The sequence below is a fragment of the Grampus griseus genome, assembly GCF_964374135.1.
Source record: "Grampus griseus genome assembly, chromosome: 1".
Taxonomy (NCBI): domain Eukaryota; kingdom Metazoa; phylum Chordata; class Mammalia; order Artiodactyla; family Delphinidae; genus Grampus; species Grampus griseus.
The window spans coordinates 150,389,892-150,405,633 of record NC_139017.1 but is presented as its reverse complement, the minus strand read 5'-3'; the positions used below and the strand labels follow the sequence as shown (position 1 = coordinate 150,405,633).

The 15,742-nt window shown below is 54.1% G+C and overlaps 1 protein-coding gene across 5 annotated transcripts in view; it reads left to right on the top strand.

Annotated features, from left to right (window-relative positions):
* KCNQ4 (potassium voltage-gated channel subfamily Q member 4) overlaps positions 1-10,699 on the top strand; it is a gene marked incomplete at its 5' end in the record, with an annotated part of 55,106 nt that extends 44,407 nt beyond the window's left edge. For all 5 annotated transcript variants that reach the window (XM_082663897.1, XM_082663896.1, XM_082663895.1 and 2 more), the window contains 5 exons: positions 970-1,190; positions 2,923-3,022; positions 5,225-5,356; positions 7,874-8,003; positions 8,579-10,699. In XM_082663897.1, the coding sequence (XP_082520023.1) occupies positions 970-1,190; positions 2,923-3,022; positions 5,225-5,356; positions 7,874-8,003; positions 8,579-8,791 (796 nt within the window). In that variant the 3' untranslated portion in view covers positions 8,792-10,699. The remainder of the gene's footprint in view (positions 1-969; positions 1,191-2,922; positions 3,023-5,224; positions 5,357-7,873; positions 8,004-8,578) is intronic.
* Between the last annotated feature and the right edge of the window lie 5,043 nt (positions 10,700-15,742).

Here is a 15,742-nt window from a genome sequence, read left to right as displayed (position 1 = left end):
ACAGATACACACGTATGTTCACACGTACATGGAGATGTAGATGCTGTTGAACTGCAGACTCAGGAGGCTGGGGGGGTCACATAAGCAGGACGTCAGTCTGGGTGGGCAGGGCTCAGGCAGGGGAGACCACAGAAGAACAGGTTATAGACCCTCACTGGGAGGAGGGGCACCAGGCATGGCCTGGGCATACTTGTGGGCCCATGCTGGGCCAAGAGCCCCAGCAGGCCAGTGCACTGCACACCTCCAGGGGCACCATTCTCACTGAAGTCTGAGTGATGGAGACTTTGGAATTTTGCAGTGCACTGCCTGTACAACTGTACCATGTCCTAAAGCCCTGACCTGACCAGTGTGGGGTCAGATAGCTCCAGCGGTGGGCAAAGGAGGAAAATATAAATTGACACGTGTATACACATGCCGACGTAGGTATACACACTGGCACCTGTGTGCATGCAAGCACACACCCTACACATGCACATGCCCTCAACTCCACGCAGCCCGCCCCTGTGTACAGGGAGGAGCTGGGGGCCTAACTCAGTGTGCATGGCCAGGTGAGCTTCTCCATCCCTCAGCAGCCTGTCTGTCCCCAGAGGGGTCACCACCTCCACCCACCCACCTGCCTGGGCCAGGCCCAGCTCCCCAGTCCCCCTGTCTGTCTCTGACTCCCTTCTTGGGTTTCTGTCACTCTTTCCACTCTGACATCTGTCTCCTGTGCACCCCTTATCTGTCTGGGCAACAAGGGGTGGGAGGTCGGAGTGGGGAGGGGAGCTGTTCAGACTGACCCTGGATCAGCTTCTCATAGGAGTCAGGGCCTCCCTCACCACACCCTTGTCCCATCCCAGGAAGTCTCCCCTTGGTGGAGAATCAGCCCCAGTACCTGCCCCCAAGCCCTAAGTCAGCAGTGTCCCCACTTGCACTGGCCCCCAGCTCCGGCTAACTTGGCTCTCTCCCCCACCCGACCTGCTGTGCCAGCAGGCGGATGGGTATCAAAGACCGCATCCGCATGGGCAGCTCCCAGCGACGGACAGGCCCCTCCAAGCAGCACCTAGCACCTCCACCGATGCCCACTTCCCCGAGCAGTGAGCAGGAGGGGGAGGCCAGCAGCCCCACCAAGGTGCAGAAGAGCTGGAGCTTCAACGACCGCACCCGCTTCCGGGCCTCCCTGAGACTCAAACCCCGTGCCTCCGCTGAGGGTGAGCCCCTGCGGGTCTGGGGCCAGGACCTGCTGAGGGTGGCAGGGCGGACACAGAGTCTGGGCTGGGGGTGGGAATAACTTGGTTCTAGCCCCAGCTTTGCAGCAGGTTGACTATCTTTGGGCACCAGTCTTCTGGTCTGTAAAATGGGCATCATAATACCTGCTTTGCTGATGCTCCAGACAGTTTGAGAATCAGAGGAGAATGTAGAGGTGGCATTTGGTAGTGGTTAGGAGCACAGACTTTAGAGCCAGGCTGCCTGGGTTTGAATCCTGGCTTTGTCACTTATGTTGGGCAGGTAACCTAATCTCCCTGGGCCTCATTTTCCACATCTATAAAATGGGGACAAGAAGCATATCTACTTCATAGGATTGTTGTGAGGATTAAATGAGATTATCCACAGTAGGTGAGCAGAAGAGTTCTGGAATATAGTAAGTGCCCAACAAAAGCTAGAAGTATTACAAACATGCTCTGGAAGGAGCAGGAAGCCATCCTTGCTGAACTGAGCCCTGACTGTTGGGGGGTGGATTATCTCGTTTACTTCTCTCAACAACCCTGGGAAGTAGGGTCTGTCTCTATCCCCATTTTATGGATGTGGAGACTGAGCTCTCTCAGCTAGTGAGTGGTAGAGCTGGTATCCCCAGCCACGTCTGTCCAGCTCCATGGCCCACACTCCCCACCCTGGCCCTCTTTGCCAGCCCAGCCTGGGGATGTGAGGCTGTGAACCTGGTGGGGTTGCTTTTAACTGGTTAGAGAGGTCACTTTTTTGAGTTCGAGCTCTGCTCCTGACTTGCACTGTGACCTAGGTAGGATACTGCCCCTTTCTGTGCCTCGGTGTCTTCTTCTGGAAAACAGGAGGGTTGGACCAAGTCCCCTGGAAGACTTCTCCCAGCTTTGACCTGCTTCAGGGCCCTGGGTGGGAAAAGGAGTTGGGGGGGTAGACAAGGATGGAGGTTGGGGACGGGAACCTCGGAGGGAGGGGACCCAGCCATGCTGCCTCTGTCCGTGCTGTATCAGCCCCCAGCATGCTGCTGGCTGACCACTCAGACAGCCCTTTCCTGGAAAGTTACAGAACCCCACAAACCAGTCTTTGGGAGGTGCTGGAAGTCTGGGCATGGCTGGTGCCCGGGGCCTCCTCTTCCCTGCCAAGAAGCTGCCTGGCCTCCTGCCCCTCCTGCCCCTGTGAGGCCAGGATAGCATTACCTGTCTGTGCAGCGCAGGGCACCAGCCTCGGAGAAGCTGTTTCTCTCGTGGGGGCGGGAGGGAGAATGACTTGGTTCAGAGGCTGCGTCAGGAGCAGAGCTGGGGGGTGGGACCCAGTCCCTTGATTCGCTCCTGGCTGAAGGATGAGGCTGTGTGCGCAGTTATGTGCAGAGGCCTCAAGCCCCTTGTCTTTGGCGCTCACTGGCCTGCGTGGTGGGACGGGTGGGACTTCCTCTAGGGCTGTGTGCAGTTTACCCCGGGCCAGACCAGATGTGCCCTAAAGCAGCTCCTGCGTGCCAGCCACCAGGCAGATGTTTACACGGGGCAGACGGGCATGCAGCAAACCGAGGTTTTCACTCTGGGCAGGACAGCCAGGGGGGCAGGAACCTGGTCTGCTCTGTGCCCCCAGGAAGGTTCTGGGCCCTTCCTGAGGCTCTGTCTCCCTCTCCGTACCTCTAAGGGTGGTGGTAGGGGTTGGGAATGGCCCCTTCTGCTGCCACCACCTGTCCCCCTGCCCCGGACTTTTCAGAGGGCCCCTCAGAGGAAGTGGCAGAGGAGAAGAGCTACCAGTGTGAACTCACAGTGGACGATGTCATGCCTGCCGTGAAGACGGTCATCCGCTCTGTCAGGTGAGACTGAGGCTGGAGGTGGGCCACCCACTGCTGCTCCCCGTCTGGGGCCCGCCCTCATGGCCAGGCCTGGCCTAGCATCCAGCACGCCAGCTGCCGCCTGCCTGGTCCCCTCAGTGGAAGGCGGGTGGGGGGGAGAGACAGCATATGGCTCCCAGCAGGGTTTTTGCAGACTCATCGTGTCTGGAGGGCTGGCCGGGTGGGGCGGTGGGCACCGCTGCCCATCATGGTCCCTCTGCTCACACCTGCGGTGTCCTCTCTGCTTCTCTCCCCTTCCTCTCTCTTACTTTATGTCAGGCTCTCTTCTCTTTATTTCTCTCTCCCTAGCTGGTATCGGCATCTGCCTGTTTCTCCCTGGGTCTCTGTCTTACAGGCAGTTTTGCTCCATCTCTGTGTCTCAGTCTCATCCTCCTCTTGCCTCTGTGACTCAGACTTACTGTCTCTCCTTGGGTGTCTTGAACTCTGCCTGTCTGTCTTCCCCAGGACTTCCTCCAGAGCAGTATTTTTCAAACCACAGGTCACAACAGTTTGAAATCAACTTAGTGAAATCAATTTAGTGGGCCATGGTCAACATTAAAAAAAAAAGAATAGAAAGTATCAGAGTGCATCCCTCATAGTAAGAATAAAAATGTTGATGAAACTTCTGTTTCAGTTGTGTGTGTGCGTGTGTGTGTGTGTGTGTGTGTGTGTGTGTGTGCGTGTGTGTGCGTATACTAGCTTCTGTAAACTGTATTTCTTATGGTGGGTCTTGGTCAAAAAGTTTGAAGGCCCCTGCCCTACTGGCTTTACTGGCTGTCTCCCTCAACAATTCAGGGGGGGCAGAGTCTCCTGAGCCCTTTAGCCATCCAGCCAGGGATCTGGCCCCACGCTCCTTGGAATGGAGTTCTGGCCTAGTCTCTGTCTCCACACTGCCGCTCCAGCTTCACCCCTAGGCCTTCTAGACTTACCCCCTCTCCTCCCTGCCTCATGCACCTGCCTAACCCTTTTAAATCAGAGTCAGCTGGGCACCCTCCTCCCAGAGAGTCTGAGGCCTCTCCCCACCCGCTTTTTACACATCCTGTCTCTCCCCTCCAAGTGCCCAGCTCCTGGAACACAACGCCCGAGCTGCCCCCTGGCTCAGGTCAGCTCTCCTTGACGCCTCACACGCAGCATGCCCCAATCCTGTTCCTCCTCCCATGTCCCCATGTCAGGCAGTGCCACCGCCATCCACCCGGTGCCCAAGCCATGGGAGTCATGCTGGACTCAGACTCAGAAGCCTTTCGGTCCTCTCTCCTGCACTGCTCAGGGCTGTCCTGTGTCTCCACCCCACTGCCCTCTCCCAGCTCTTCCCCTGCAGTGGGTCTTCCCACCCGGGACTCTGCCCGTCCGGGGCATCCTCCACACAGGCCTGCAGAGGATGGTTATGCTGAAGCAGAGGAAGCCACACGGCCGTCCCCACTGCCCCGACCTCCCAGGGCCCAGTCGCTGCCGGGGATTCAGAGCTCTTCAGAGTACCCCCCTCAGCCCCACCACACATACACACACCTCCCCTGCCTCCCAGGGATTAACCCTTTTCCTTCACATCCTGTTCCAGCTACTCTGAACTGACTCTCACTCACACATCTCCTTGCCTGTCTGTGTCCAGAAAGCCTCCCTTCATTCCCCACCTCTTGCCCTGGGACTGCAAAGTATCACGCTTAAGACTTGTCCCCTGACCTCCCCACCCAAGCTCTCCCTGCTCATGGTCCCCAGTCTTCTTTCTCCATTCCTTGACATGACCCTTGTCACCCCATAATTGTCTGTGTCCTCTCCGTCTCCCACCCCAGACCAGTGTTCCTGAGGCCAGGGATTGGATCTGATGCCCTTTTGGGTGCCCGGGGTCCAGCACAGCAGTGCTAACAGGCATATGCAAAAATGTCTTTCCCTAAACTGTCATCAGCAACAGTGTTCACAGATGCCTACCTTGTGTTCCACCCAGCAGAGAGAAACCAGGCCCAGTCCCTGCCCTCCCAGCTGACTGAAGATACAGGCACATTAAAGAATACCAAACAAACTTAGGGGGCCGGGGCAGGAGCGCGGCGGGTATGTAGGCAGGCTGGACACCCAGCAGTGGCTGTTTGCGGTGGCCCAAGCAGGAGCTGCCCTCGTGCTGGACAAAGTAGCAAAGGACGGAGTGGGGGCTGGAAAAGAATCCCTGTCCTCTGAGACCCCCTCCCCCGACAGGATCCTGAAGTTCCTGGTAGCCAAAAGGAAATTCAAGGAGACGCTACGACCATACGACGTGAAGGACGTCATCGAGCAGTACTCAGCAGGGCACCTGGACATGCTGGGCCGGATCAAGAGTCTGCAGGGCCGGTGGGTGAGCCGGCCTCCGAAGGGGGAGGGGGGCAGGGCGGCCGCGGCACCAACCCCCGCACGAGGTCCGCTGGAGCCTCTCTGCCGGCTCCCGAACGGAGCCCCGAGCGCCCCCTAGGGCCCTCTGCGGGAGCTGGAGTTTCTGGCTTGCAGCGCTCTGCAGCCAGAGCCCGCACCTGTTGTTGAACCTGAAGAAACGCCAAGCCGCAGGTCCTCCCTGTGAACCTACTGACCTGCTTGCCTCGGGAACGTCTTTAGATGACTGTTTTCTCGTCCTGAAGTAACAGGCTTAAGATAATCAGTGACTTCCCATCTCCTAAGGGAATAGGCAAATTGTCCTCAACGCTGCTCACCTCTTGCCTCTGGAATCCTCCAGCACCTCTCCTCTCCACCCAGCGTATAGGTAGATTCTCACGTCAAGACCCCAATCACCTACAACTCGCCCTTTTCCTCTTGTGGCTTGCATTCTCACTGCCCATTCATTTGTTCTCTCGAGAAATAGTTACTGGGTATTTATTTGTTACTTACCAGACAGTGGGGATACGGTAGAAAGCAAATGGCCCCTCCCTCATGGAGCTTTCATGCCAGTTGAAGGAGAACAGATGATAGTAAGTGAAACTAGAATATGTCAGATGATGATAAAGGCTAAGGAGAAAAATAAGGGTTAGGGTGTTGGGATTTGTGATTTTTAAATAGGCGAGAAGGTGACATTTGAGAAAAAAAAAATTGAAGGTGAGGCAAACAGTCCCATGGTTGTTGTTTAAATAGTTTCCAGAGGGAACAGCAGGTGCAAAGGGTTTGAGATGGGCAGGTGCCTGGGGTGATGATTTAGGAACAGCAAGCAGGCCAGTGTGCCTGTCCTGGCATGAGGGAAGCAGGAGATGAGGTTAGAAAGCTAATGGCACTTAGACTATATAAAGCCCTGTAGGCCACTGCAAAGATGTTGGCGTTCATCAGAGTAAGATGCAAGCATTGGAGGGCCTTGAGCAAAGGACTGATGAAATTTGAGGTATATTTTAAAAGGATCACCCTGGATGCTGTGTTGAGAATGGCCTATGAGGGGCTAGGATGGAAGCAGGGAGACCAGTGAGGGAGCTACTTCAGACATCCAGGCAAGAGATGCTGGGGACTTGGACCAGGTGGCAGCAGTTGAGGTGGGGAGAAATGGTCATATTCTCGATATATTTTGAAGGTAGAGCAGACAGGGTTTTTGGAAGGGGTGTAAGAGAAAAAAAGAGAGAGAGAGGGAGAGAATCAAGGATAAAGCTAAGGTTTTGGCTTGAGCAAGAGGAAAAAAGTTGCTGTTTATTGGCATGCGGGAGGTCAATGAGTGGAGCAAGTTTTTTTTTTTTTTTTTTTTTTGCGGTACACGGGCCTCTCACTGTTGTGGCCTCTCCCGTTGCGGAGCACAGGCTCCGGACGCGCAGACTCAACAGCCATGGCTCACGGGCCCAGCCGCTCCGCGGCATGTGGGATCTTCCCAGACCGGGGCATGAACCCGTTTCCCCTGCATCAGCAGGCGGACTCTCAACCACTGTGCCACCAGGGAAGCCCTAGTGGAGCAAGTTTTGCTCAGGAGAGTTGGGGCATGTTGGGTTTGTGATGTCCATCAGACATCTAAATGCAGTGTTGATCTGGCCGCGGAGTGTGGAGTTGGGAGGAGAGGTGTAGGCTGGAGATGCAGATTTGGTGTCAACAGTGTATAGAGGAATTGAAAATCTGGAACTGAAGACATCAGTTAGCGAGTGAGCATAAATAGAAATAAAGAAGTCCCAGGAATGAGCCTTGGGTCCTGCAATGTTTAGAGATTGTGGAGATAAAGGAGGAACCAGAAAAGGAGACTGAGAAGGAGCAGTGAGTGAGGTAGGAGCAGTGAGTGAGGTAGGAGGAGAACTGGGCGAGGCTGATGTTTGGGAGTCCAGATGAAGAACATGCAGGAAGAAGGGGTGATCAGATGTGCTGAGCACTGCTAATAGGTCAAGTATAATGAGAATCAAATTTAACAACGTGGAGGTCATTTGGGAACTTGACAACAGTAGTTTTGGTGAAATGGTGGGAATGAAAGCCTGATTGGGGAGGTTTTGGAGAGGAAGGGCGGAGAGAAACTGAAGATAGAGGGTAGAGATAACGCTTTCAAGAATTTTGCTATATAGAGGAGTAGAAAAACAACGTGCATCCAGTTCCAGCCTTGTCCTCCTTATAACTCACATTCCCACTTTTGTCTCTCCCTCTACCCAGTCCACCGTTGCCTGCCTGTCCTCCCATCAGGCAGCTGTTTTACTTGTCATGCTTGCGTGTGGTGCCTTTGCTCTCCTGTTTGGAAAACCCTCAAAGCAGCGGCCGGGTACCTCCGTTTAACTCGGCCTCCATTTGGCAGATCAAACGGGCCCCGCCCTCAGATTGCCTGCTCCCACCTTGCAGGATGTCTCTCTCCCCTTTCAGCAGGCAAACTCAAATTCTTGTAGGAGAGAGTTGTGGCGAGTGCCTGGGCCCTTTGACAGTTCCCTTTCCCCACAGGGTGGACCAGATTGTCGGCCGGGGCCCCGGGGACCGGAAGTCCCGGGAGAAGGGCGACAAAGGGCCCTCCGACACGGAGGCGGTGGATGAAATCAGTATGATGGGACGCGTGGTCAAGGTGGAGAAGCAGGTGAGTGTCGGAGGGAGTTTCGCTGGTGTGGTGGAGCTAGTCGTCGACCGAGAAGCTCTGGAAGGCCCCCGGGTCAAGCCCAAAGGGAGGGTGCGTTTCTCAGAGCAGCCCAGAGCACCCGCGGGGCAGGCATCCCCTGCCCGACCGACCCCGCCCCACAGATAAGCCCCGCCTCCCAGGAGGCCCGCCCACTCCTGCTAAACGACCCCGATAAACCCACCCTCTCCAGCCAAGCCCCGCCCTAGGTTGCTAGCGTCTCAGATAAGCCCGTCGAAGTCCCACCTGCTTCATTTGACCCCCTCCTCACTTGTCTCTGTCGATCACCCGGACTATCCCAACCAATCACAACTAAATTTCGTTCGTGGGGGGCGGGGCGGGGAATAAACCCCAGGTTCCCAGCTTCGTTCCGCCCTCCGGCCAAGCTCCGCCTTTCCTGTCGCACCCCCCTCCCGGAGGAGCCGCGTCTCCCAGACGTGACCCTCCCCGGGAAAGCCCCGCCTCCCAGCCGCGTCCCGCCCCCAAGTCCCGCCTCCAGTCCCGGCCAGGCCCCGCTTCCAGCCGCGCCCCGCCCCCAGGTGCAGTCCATCGAGCACAAGCTGGACCTGCTGTTGGGCTTCTACTCGCGCTGCCTGCGCTCTGGCACCTCGGCCAGCCTGGGCACCGTGCAAGTGCCGCTCTTCGACCCCGACATCACCTCCGACTACCATAGCCCTGTGGACCACGAGGACATCTCCGTCTCCGCACAGACTCTCAGCACCTCCCGCTCGGTCAGCACCAACATGGACTGAGGGGCTTCTCAGGGGCGGGGTAGCACACGGCCAGCCCCTCGGCCTGGCACTCGGACCCGCCCTCTGAGGCCTCCGGACTCCTCTCTTACTTGAACTCGCTCCCTCGTGGGGAGAGAGGCCACACGCAGTATTGAGCTGCCTGGGTGGGCGAGATACCCGATGTGGGTGCCAGCGACCCGCCCCACCTCAGGAGCGTGAGATGCCAGGCCGTACGGAGGGCAGCAGCGGCGGCTGTCCCGCGGCCTCTGGGACCCCCCAGTGCCCTGCCCGTTCCATCAAGGCCCGACACGGCCCGCCGGGCAGGGGCACTGCTCCGGGAGTGGGAGTGGGGCGCTGGGGCCCTGAGCCCTGAGTCAGCTTCCAGCTATGCAAGGTGAGGTCTTTGGCCTGCCCTTTGGACAGAGCAGGGAAGCCTTCCGGCCAAGTCCCCGCCCCACTTGGGGGTGGGCCCACGGTGCCCATACAGGTACCCACAAGCACAGGACCCTGCCGCAAGGCAGGTGGGCACCATATATGCAAACTATGTTAAATATGCAACTTTGGGGACCCCCGTGGGGTCCCTCTGCCCCTCCCCCACTGGGAGATGGGCCCCCAGCAGTAGCTGGTCTCAGGCTGCTTGGCTATGACCCCCATCCCTGTTCTTTGGCTTATCAACTGCTCACCTCCCAGCATGGGGCCTCTTTCTCCCTTGCCTCCCAAAGGGCAGTGTCTGGGCCTTTCTTCCCATTTGCAGGTGTCCCCTCCCAGGGGCTCCCTCTTCCTGCCAATGTTCACTACCCTCTGGCCCTAGACACCTTTGACAACACAAGTTTCTGTGTTCTCCCCCCAACCTCCCATAGACAATGCTCCCACCATCACACAAACATGTCCCTACAGTTTCCCCAGACGTGCAGGAAGTCTCTCACACTCGCGCTGACACACACAGTCACCCACACTTGGAGACTTGAGCACAGAGCCACTCAGCCTTTCCTGGGCCTCTGTAGCTGAGGCCAGTGGACTGGCCTTGCAGGGCAATGTCCACTCCTACCAACTACATCCAGGCAGGAGAGGGAGCTCTGACGTGACTCCAGGTCTCCAGAACTTTACCAGCTCCCCTTTCTCAAGAAGATCTACTCCGCACAGGTCCAGGAGCCCTAACTGCTGCCTCTGCCTGCCCCCGAGGGCCCTCCTTAGCGTCCCCACAGCACAACTCAGGCCTAGGCCTCTGGGGCCTGGACAGCACTGGAAAGACCACAGGCCCTTCCGCAGGGTGGTTATCAGGCCCACTTCCATCTAGGCTTGCCCTCTTCCTAGTTACTCTAACTCACTCCCAGAGAGAATTATAAGGCATCTAGTGAGTACCATTTGTCAGGCACCAACTGCATATGGCGCTCACATGCACTGTTTCCCCTCCTTCCATACTCCACTTTTCACTTCAGTTGGCAGCCCCCATACCGCATAAGCCCCCATCCGCTCCAGGCCCCCAGCACCTCTTTGGTATCCCTACCCCTTTGTCCCTCTTCTGCAAAGCCAGTGCAGGTGGCAGGAGGGTGATGGGTAGTGGACCAATGGTGACCCTTTGTGGGGCACCAGGGAGTAAGGGGTTCAGGCCCAGCTGCCTGCATCTCATGACTGGGGACCTGCATGCACCAGCGCCAGGGCTGGGGTTGGATCTTGCTCAGCCCCATGGTGCCCAGCCTCTGCCCCCACGTGCCCTCTGCATGTGACCGTCATGCCCTGGATGGAGCCTATCCTGGCTCACCTCACCTGCACTGCACTGTCCCCAGAGAGCCACACCTCCGCCCCCTGAGAGACAGAGCTGTGGAGAGGGGCAGGAGAATGGGATTACCCTATGACCAAAGGAGACTTGGGAAGAAGCCCTTCCTGCTTCCACGATCAAGGTTCCCCACCAACCCGGTTCTCGGATATGCAAGTACCTCACTTTGTTAACTTATTAACTTATTGATTTCATTAAAGTTTTCAGCAGGAGGTGGTTGGTCTTGGTTGTTCAGTGCCTGTGGAGTGGGGCATCTGGTCTGGGGGTGGGGATGAGGAGATTTGGAAGGCAGCTATGCTCACCACTGTACCACCAACGCTGCACAGGAGGACGAGGAGATTTGGATTAGTCAGGACTCTTTTGGTTGTAAACAACAGAAATGAAACACGATATGCCTTAAGTGGAAGGAAGGAAGGAAGGAAGGAAGGAAGGAAGGAAGGAAGGGGAGGGAGGGAGAAATTTATTGGCCCAGATAACTAAAAAGTCCAGGGGATAGATTTGGCTTCATGCACAGCTAGATCTAGGTGCTTAAATGTGTCAGGGATCTCTCTTCTGTCTCAGCTCTCCTCTTAGGCAGGCTGACCTCTCAAGGTGACCTCCGGCACTTCCAAATTTACTTTCTTTTGGTTTAGTGCCCCAGTGAAAAGTGAGTACCACTTTTCTAATAGTTTGCATCAGCCAGGGTCCAGTCAGAAAAACAGAAACTACACTAGGTTTTTCAACACAAAGGCTTTACTATAGGGAATGGGTTACACTGATGTAGGTAGACGGTAAGAACAAACAGAACCACTGCAGGAAGCAGCTCCCACTCCTAAGGCAGGAGTACAGGGAAGAGGTTGGGACTAACAGAACCTACAGGCTTGATTGGGGGAACCCTAAAGTGCTAGGGCTCAGAGGTCTGGAGAGGGGGTGCTGTCTGGCTGATGCTAGTACCTCCTAGGGGACACAGTGAAGCTTGTCTGGGAGTACAGAAAAGTAGCTGAGGGCTGGGAGCGGCTGTGGCTACCAGGCTGTTGCCGATGAGGTTAGTAAGCAAAGAAGGAAAATCTCCACTCCTTCTGCCTTCCAGTGTTTCCCCGGTGTCCCTAGTTGTCAAAACTAGCTGACAAAGCTGATGTGGTTTGCAGAGTCCCAGCTCCAGCTTCACAGAGCAGATTACAGAAGGCTGAATCTGGAACGAAAAGACAGTAGCTTCATAACTCGCACCGCCCACCCCTTTGGACACTCAGTATCCACACACGTCAATCCACACGTTTGAACGTCCATCTAACAACTATCCTGCATACAAATGAAGAGACTCTAACTCACTCCCCGGAAAGAGAAAAACAAGTAGTCCCGACATCCAATAGATGTATCCAGCTCCAGGAGTTAGTCACTGAATCCATATTAGAGTGACGTTAATTACTCTAATTCAGTCACAGTTGCACCTACAACTGAAGAGTAAAGTTAGCAATTGCTTACAATCTTAAACTAATAAGGGAAGGGCTTCCCTGGTGACGCAGTGGTTGAGAGTCCGCCTGCCGATGCAGGGGACACGGGTTCGTGCCCCGGTCCGGGAAGATCCCACATGCCGCGGAGCGGCTGGGCCCGTGAGCCATGGCCGCTGAGCCTGCGCGTCTGGAGCCTGTGCTCCGCAATGGAGAGGCCACAACAGTGAGAGGCCCGCATACTGCAAAAAAAAAAAATAATAATAATAATAAGGGAAAAGGAGAGGAGAGGGAAAAAAATCACTTAATATCACACACACATACACACACACACACCACACACACACACACACCAAGCAAAGAACATATACGTAGCTGCAGTAGACCTCCTTCTGGTAACTGATCACAGTGCCATAGTTGTTAGATGCATAGATAGATACATAGATACATTTAATTGAGTAAATGTTTCTCTTTATATATCATATATATTTCACTAATTGAGTGAATAAACTTCTTTCTTCCACAGTCATTCTATGTTCCCTTTGCCCTCGCCAGGATCTCAGCTAGTTGGAGTTTGTTACATGGTGGAGTGACCCAAATAATCATTCCTGAAGGGTCTGAAGCTTCAGTGGTCCTGCACAGTTTTGGGTGCCATAGCTTTTTTTTTTTTTTTTTTTTTTTTTGCGGTACGCGGGCCTCTCACTGTTGTGGCCTCTCCCCTTGCGGAGCACAGGCTCCGGACGCGCAGGCTGAGCGGCCATGGCTCACGGGCCCAGCCGCTCCGCGGCATGTGGGATCTTCCCGGACCGGGGCACGAACCCGTGTCCCCTGCATCGGCAGGCGGACTCTCAACCACTGCGCCACCAGGGAAGCCCTGGGTGCCATAGCTTTTTAAAATTATTATTAATTAATTAATAAGGTTACTTTTGGCTGCGTTGGGTCTTCGTTTCTGTGCGAGGGCTTTCTCTAGTTGTGGCGAGCGGGGGCCACTCTTAATCGCGGTGCGTGGGCCTCTCACTGTCGCGGCCTCTCTTGTTGCAGAGCACAGGCTCCAGACGCGGAGGCTCAGTAGTTATGGCACGCAGGCTCAGTAGTTGTGGCTCGTGGGCTCTAGAGCGCAGGCTCAGTAGTTGTGGCACACGGGCCTAGTTGCTCCACGGCATGTGGGATCTTCCCAGACCAAGGCTCGAACCCGTGGTCCCCTGCATTGGCAGGCAGATTCTCAACCACTGTGCCACCAGGGAAGCCCCAAGTGCCATTGCTTTTTGTTAACTTCTGTACATGGAAGTACTAAGAGGACCCACAAGAATCCCCTGGGTCCCTTCCTTGCCCTTGCTGTATATCGGCACCCTAATTTCCCTTTGGCAGTGAGGATCAGTCTGGCAAGCCAGCATGTTAACTCTTTCTTTGCCTGCTGTTTGAGTGGCATGAGAAGCCCAAAATAGCCAGTTAGAAGTTTCAGCTTCCAATTCAACGAGAACTGTGTTGCTTCCCTTCTTCCCTTGATAACTGAGACCTCCAAACTATCGGAGGCCAGTGTCGTGGGGACACGAAGCAAAAGCTTCACGAGCGGCTGTAGTAACCTGAATAATGACCACCCAAAGATATTAGGTCCTAATCTCTGGAATTTGTAAAATGTTACCTTATAAGGAAAAAGGATTTTTGCAGATGTGATTAAGTTAATGATCTTGACATGGGGAGCTTATCCTGGATTATCCAGGGGCCCTAAATCCAATTGCCAGTGTCCTTTTAAGAAAGAGGCAGAGGGACTTCCCTGGTGGTGCAGTGGTTAAGAATCCACCTGCCAAAGCAGGGGACATGGGTTCGAGCCCTGGTCCGGGAAGATCCCACATGCCACGGAGCAGCTAAGCCCGTGTGCCACAACTACTGAGCCTGCACTCTAGAGCCCACGAGCCACAACTACTGAGCCTGTGTGCCACAACTACTGAGCCCACGTGCCACAACTACTGAGCCCGCCTGCCTGGAGCCCGTGCTCCGCAACAAGAGAAACCACCACAATGAGAAGTCTGTGCACCTCAACAAAGAGTAGCTCCTGCTCACCACAGCTAGAGAAAGCCCGCGCGCAGCAGTGAAGACCCAATGTAGCCAAAAATAAATAAATAACTTTATTTAAAAAAAAAAATAATAAAGAGGCAGAGGGAGATCTCACACATGCAGAAGAGGAGGAGGCAATGTGAAGACAGAAGCAGAGATTGGAGTAATGTGGCCTCGGCAAAGGAATGCCAGCAGCCACCAAAAGCTGGAAGAATCAAGGAAGGCGTTCTTCCCTAGAGTGTTGGAGGGAGTGCAGCCCTGCTCACACCTTCATGTAGACCCAGTGAGGCTGATGTTCAACGCCTGGCCTCCAGAACCGTGAGACAATAACTTCTGTTGTTTTAAGTCACCAAGTTTATAGTAATCTGCTATGGCAACTACAGGAAACTAATACTGACGGTTACTTGGTGTAATCATGAGAGACGCCACTCTCACCTACCTTCCTTTGTTTCCTGAAGCCTTATATACTGGCTGTGTCAGTGAGGATGAACCACCGCCTCCTCCATGAGAGAATAGATCCAGTGGGATCAACCTGGTACCAGGTGGCTCGATGAAGGCCCACAGAATGGTGATAGTTTGGGTGTTCAGCACCTGTCCCTGCTGATGGTGGGTCGTACATACAGTTGTGGCCTTAGCCAGACCAGCCTCGGTGAGGTAAGTCCATATCGTTGAACCCATAAGTAGTCTCATTCTTGCCACCATGACCACATTATACAAGAGCATGTTGAGCTAGCACTGGAGGGACTCCGGAGAGAGGCTGACTGACACCCACAGGATGTGCTGTCTTAGCATCTGAATATCGAGAGCCTGCTCTCCGTGGATGCCCTTTGGTGAGATTTTTCCTTGGGATAGAAATATATTCACACCCCGCGCCCATTTCTGAACGTCCACCTAAATACCTCTTTCCAAGTCTTCCTTATCCGCAATCCACCAATTCTGTGCTTTCTGAGTCCTGACCGTCCAGCCAAACCGTGAGCCACTACTCAGAAACCAATGGAGATCCACACTTCTTTTTTTTTTTTAATTGAAGTACAGTTGATTTACAATGTTGTGTTAATTTCTGCTATACAGCAAAGTGATTCAGTTATACATATTATATATATATATATATATATATATATACATTCTTTTTAATGTTCTTTTCCATTATGGTTTATCTCAGGATATTGAACATAGTTCCCTGTGCTACACAGTAGGACCCTGTTGTTTATCCATTCTATATATAATAGTTTTCATCCTCTAATCCCAAACTCCCAATCCATTCCTCCCCCACGTCCCTCCCCACCCCACCTTGGCAACCACAAGCCTGTTCTCTATGTCTGTGAGTCTGTTTCGTAGATAAGTTCATTTCTGTCGTATTTTCGATTCCACATATAAGTGGTATCACATGGTATTTGTCTCCCTCTTTCTGACTCACTTCACTTAGTATGATAATCTGTAGATCCATCCATGTAGCTGCAAATGGCATTATTTCACTCTTTTTTATGGCTGAGTAGTATTCCATTGTATATATATAACACATCTTCTTTATCAGTTCATCTGTCGGTGGACACTTAGGTTGTTTCCATGTCTTGGCTATTGTGAATAGTGCTGTTATGAACACAGAGGTGCATGTATCTTTTTGAATTATAGTTTGCCCAGGAGTGGGATTGCTGGTAGAGCCACACTTCTTGTCATCTCTCAATCCAGGCAAAGTGGGTGAGCCAATGTACT